At 45.7% G+C, this 3,521-nt stretch overlaps 1 protein-coding gene across 1 annotated transcript; it reads left to right on the top strand.

Moving 5' to 3' along the window:
- Window positions 1-597: 597 nt before the first annotated feature.
- Window positions 598-3,158, top strand: CSUI_006038 (retrotransposon ty3-gypsy subclass; the record flags this gene model as incomplete). The annotated part of the gene is made up of 4 exons (XM_068066203.1): window positions 598-602; window positions 866-1,855; window positions 2,297-2,507; window positions 2,571-3,158. Coding segments are annotated over 4 exons (1,794 nt in total), but the record flags the coding sequence as incomplete, so codon positions are not given.
- Between the last annotated feature and the right edge of the window lie 363 nt (window positions 3,159-3,521).

Below are 3,521 nucleotides of genomic sequence, written 5' to 3'. Positions count from 1 at the left end.
CGCATTAAGGCGGTAGTGCATTCTTTCGAAAGTTCGCAACAGCCGGACTTTCCAATGCTCGCGCGAACCGCGCTAAGTAGCACGGGCACAGTACAGCGTACACACTAGACCAGGAGGGCTCCTAGTGGAGCCTAACAAGTGTAATAAGGATAGGGAAGCCTATCCAGAGCCTCGGAGCTCAGGAAAATTCAATAAAACAAGAAAATACCAGAAAGGCCAGATACAGGCCGAACCCGAGGACTAATATTCGGGCAGCCAAGCTGACCCACGGACCCGGAGGGCGAAACTACGGTCCGTGGATTTTTGGAAGTCGACATTAGGGCTCCTAGAGGAGCCTAATCAATAGCTAAACCACCTAGCGTAGCTAGCACACTCGTAGGTAACCTAAAAGAGGCCAAAGGAGGTCAGGAATTTGCTCGCGGGAGATTCTCCCGCCATAGAAGCAGCATGCACTGGCGGCCTCAAGACAACGTAGGGAATATAGCTTTTCTTGTGCCTCGGGAAAGGAAGTTAGTACCGATGTGGGGATACCTGACTTGAAAGTGAAATTAGGGGAACAGACGATGTTTCACGACTTTCTCATCGCCTGTGTAGGATATGATGTGCTTATAGGTTTTGATTTGCTTCAGAAGGGAGGTCTAGTGTCCGACCTGCTACAACTAGTAAAAGAATCTTAAGGACAGTGGGTTGAGGCCCCGGTTCTACCTGGATGGGAATACGATCAGAAGGAAGGATTAAACAGCCCTTGGGATGATAATGACGGAGAGGCTATCCTCTTCGAGGGACCAACGACTCAGCTGCGTCCGAGTTTCTCCCAGATCGAAGATATTCCTGAAGATAGCCTCCCAGTGCTGACCTGGAATAGGAGGACCATTAATAGACATAAAGAAACATCGGAAAGGAGGCAGTTGAGGAAGAAGAGGGAAAGAATCAAGTTCGAGGTTAGCGAATCTGACTCGAACGTCGAAGAAACCAATCAAAGAGAGAGAAAGAACCCACGGAAGAGAAGAATCACGCTGGAAAAAGCCCTCGTCATGAAGAACCCGAAAGGACAACAGGACAACTCATCACCAAAAGAGGAACCGACAGGAGACCCCGAGGACCTACCTTTTAAGTCTTCAACAGCGGTAGAAGAGGCCTTGGGAACCTTTAAGATCGAGGGATCTAAAGAGAACAGGACCAGAGGAAGGAAGAAGAACTCAGTTAGTCGAGTTGAATTAGTCCCTTTAAAGAAGGTTAGGAAAGAAATGAGGCAGCACCAAATAGAAATTATCGGGTTTATAAAGATAGAACCATTGGAGGAATTCAGGGGAGAAGAAGGGAAGGCATCCAAACTCTTGGGCCAGCATAAGAAGCCAAGTGAGAGGATTAAAAAAATGGGGGGCACATTGGACGAGGATACAGCTAATCTTGTGGATGATTTCCAAGAAGTCTTTGAAGAACTCCCGCCTATAGGAGTTTGTGAGCGACCTACAAAGCACCAAATCAAACTGATCCCAGGCGAAGTCCCACGATATCCAACTCGAAATTACAATCTGTCCAGCGACGATTTGGCCGAGCTTAAACGACAAAGCAAGGACCTGTTAGAGAAGAAGTTCATTGAGCCCACTCAAGCTCCCTTTGCCGCCCCAGTGTTTCTGGTACCCAAACCAGGCGGGGAAGGTTTAAGAATGGTCGTGGACTACAAAGCCTTGAATAAGATTACAATAAAAGACGAATGCCCTCTACCACGAATCCAAGATCTTATCCAACGTTTAGGGAAGGCGCAATGGTTTACCAAGTTGGAACTTCAGAACGGATATTACCAAGTACAAGTTGCCCCAGAAGACCGATGGAAAACAGCCTTCAAGTGTAGGTGTGGGACCTTTCAGTTTCGAGTAATGCCTTTTGGCTTGGCCGGGGTGCCTTCTACCTTTCAACGCCTAATGCAAAATGTGTTCATAAACGAACTAGATGATTTCGTTGTGGTATATTTAGATGATGTATTGGTATATTCGGAAACAAAGGCGGAACATCTGTGCCATCTACGAACGGTCCTATACCAAATTAAAGATCAACAGTTGTACGTGGGGCTCAATAAATGTGCATTTGTAACTCAGAAAGTGAAATATCTCGGATACATCATCCAACAGGGAAAGATATCCCCGGACCCACGGAAGGTTGAAGCTTTGAAGAACTACCCCGAGAAACTGGAAAATGTACGGCAAGTTAGGGGGTTCCTAGGACTAGTAGGATATTATCGACAATTAATCCAGAACTTCAACGAAAAAGCCAAGCCCCTCCATGACTTACTCAGGGAGAAGAGTCAATTGGTATGGAGACCTAAGCATTCTCAAGCTGTTAAAGAACTAAAGGATGCCCTGATCAATGTGACCATGACCAACATCTTCAATCCTGACCTTCCCCTGGTTATCAAGACGGACGCTTCGAAGTATGCGGTCGGCGCAGTCCTTGAACAAGATGGGAAGCCTATTGCTTTTGAGTCTCGGAAGAAGCTAGGACATGAAGTAGATTACCCTGCATAAGAAAGTGAGTTATTAGCTATCGTGTATGCTTTAACTACATGGAAGCATTTTATTGGCATCAGACCTGCTACTATAGAAACAGACCATGTTACTCTTAGCCGCATGTTAACGCAAAAAAAAGTAACATCCAGATTAGGGTATTGGTTAGATAAATTAGCCGACTTTAACTTCCAAGTTCTCTATAAACCAGGAAAGCAAAACCTAGTAGCCGACGCTTTAAGCCGCAGACCAGACTACATGGAAAGAGTTGTTATGCTAATGGAATCCCAGAGACCGAGAATGAATAGCCGAAGAGCCCCCGGAGAAACCGCAAGACTCAATTGGGAGAAAGCGTACAACAACTGCGAGGATTTTAAGGAAATCGTCAAAACGTGCAAGGAGCTTGGAGTCGACGAAGACACCGGGAAGTTTATTCCGCTGATTGAAAGGGGGAGAGTATATCATTGGAAAGACAATCTGCTTTGGGTACGAGTAAGAGAAGGTTGGAGACTGTGTACACCTACTAAGGATAAAAGACTGGAAGTTCTACAAGGATTCCACGACGACTTTTTAGCCGGACACCCCGGTATTGACAAGACCATTGCTGATATCGAGAAGATTTTTTGGTGGCCAAACATGAGGGGAGAAATCGAGAGGTATGTGAGATCGTGCTCTGCATGCGCTCAAGGGAAAGCTTCATATACTAAATACGGAGGGTTGTTATGTCCTATGTCAACACCTAACTTTCCATGGGAAGTGATTAATATGGACTTGATTTTGGGATTACCAAAAGGGAGAAACGGTTAGGATGCAATCGTAACCTTTGTGTGCCAACTAACTAAAATGGCTCGCTTCATCCCGGTATATCAGACAATAGGTGCGGAAGGATTGGGCCATGTATTAGTTCGAGAAGTAGTACGCCTACATGGAGTACCGAGTGCTATTGTTAGTGATCGTGATAGTAGGTTTACTAGTGAAATATGGAAAGGAATGCGCCAATGTCAGGATTTTACAATC

This window comes from Cystoisospora suis, assembly GCF_002600585.1.
Source record: "Cystoisospora suis strain Wien I chromosome Unknown contig_3016, whole genome shotgun sequence".
NCBI lineage: Eukaryota > Apicomplexa > Conoidasida > Eucoccidiorida > Sarcocystidae > Cystoisospora > Cystoisospora suis.
This window is presented reverse-complemented; position numbering and strand designations above follow the sequence as displayed.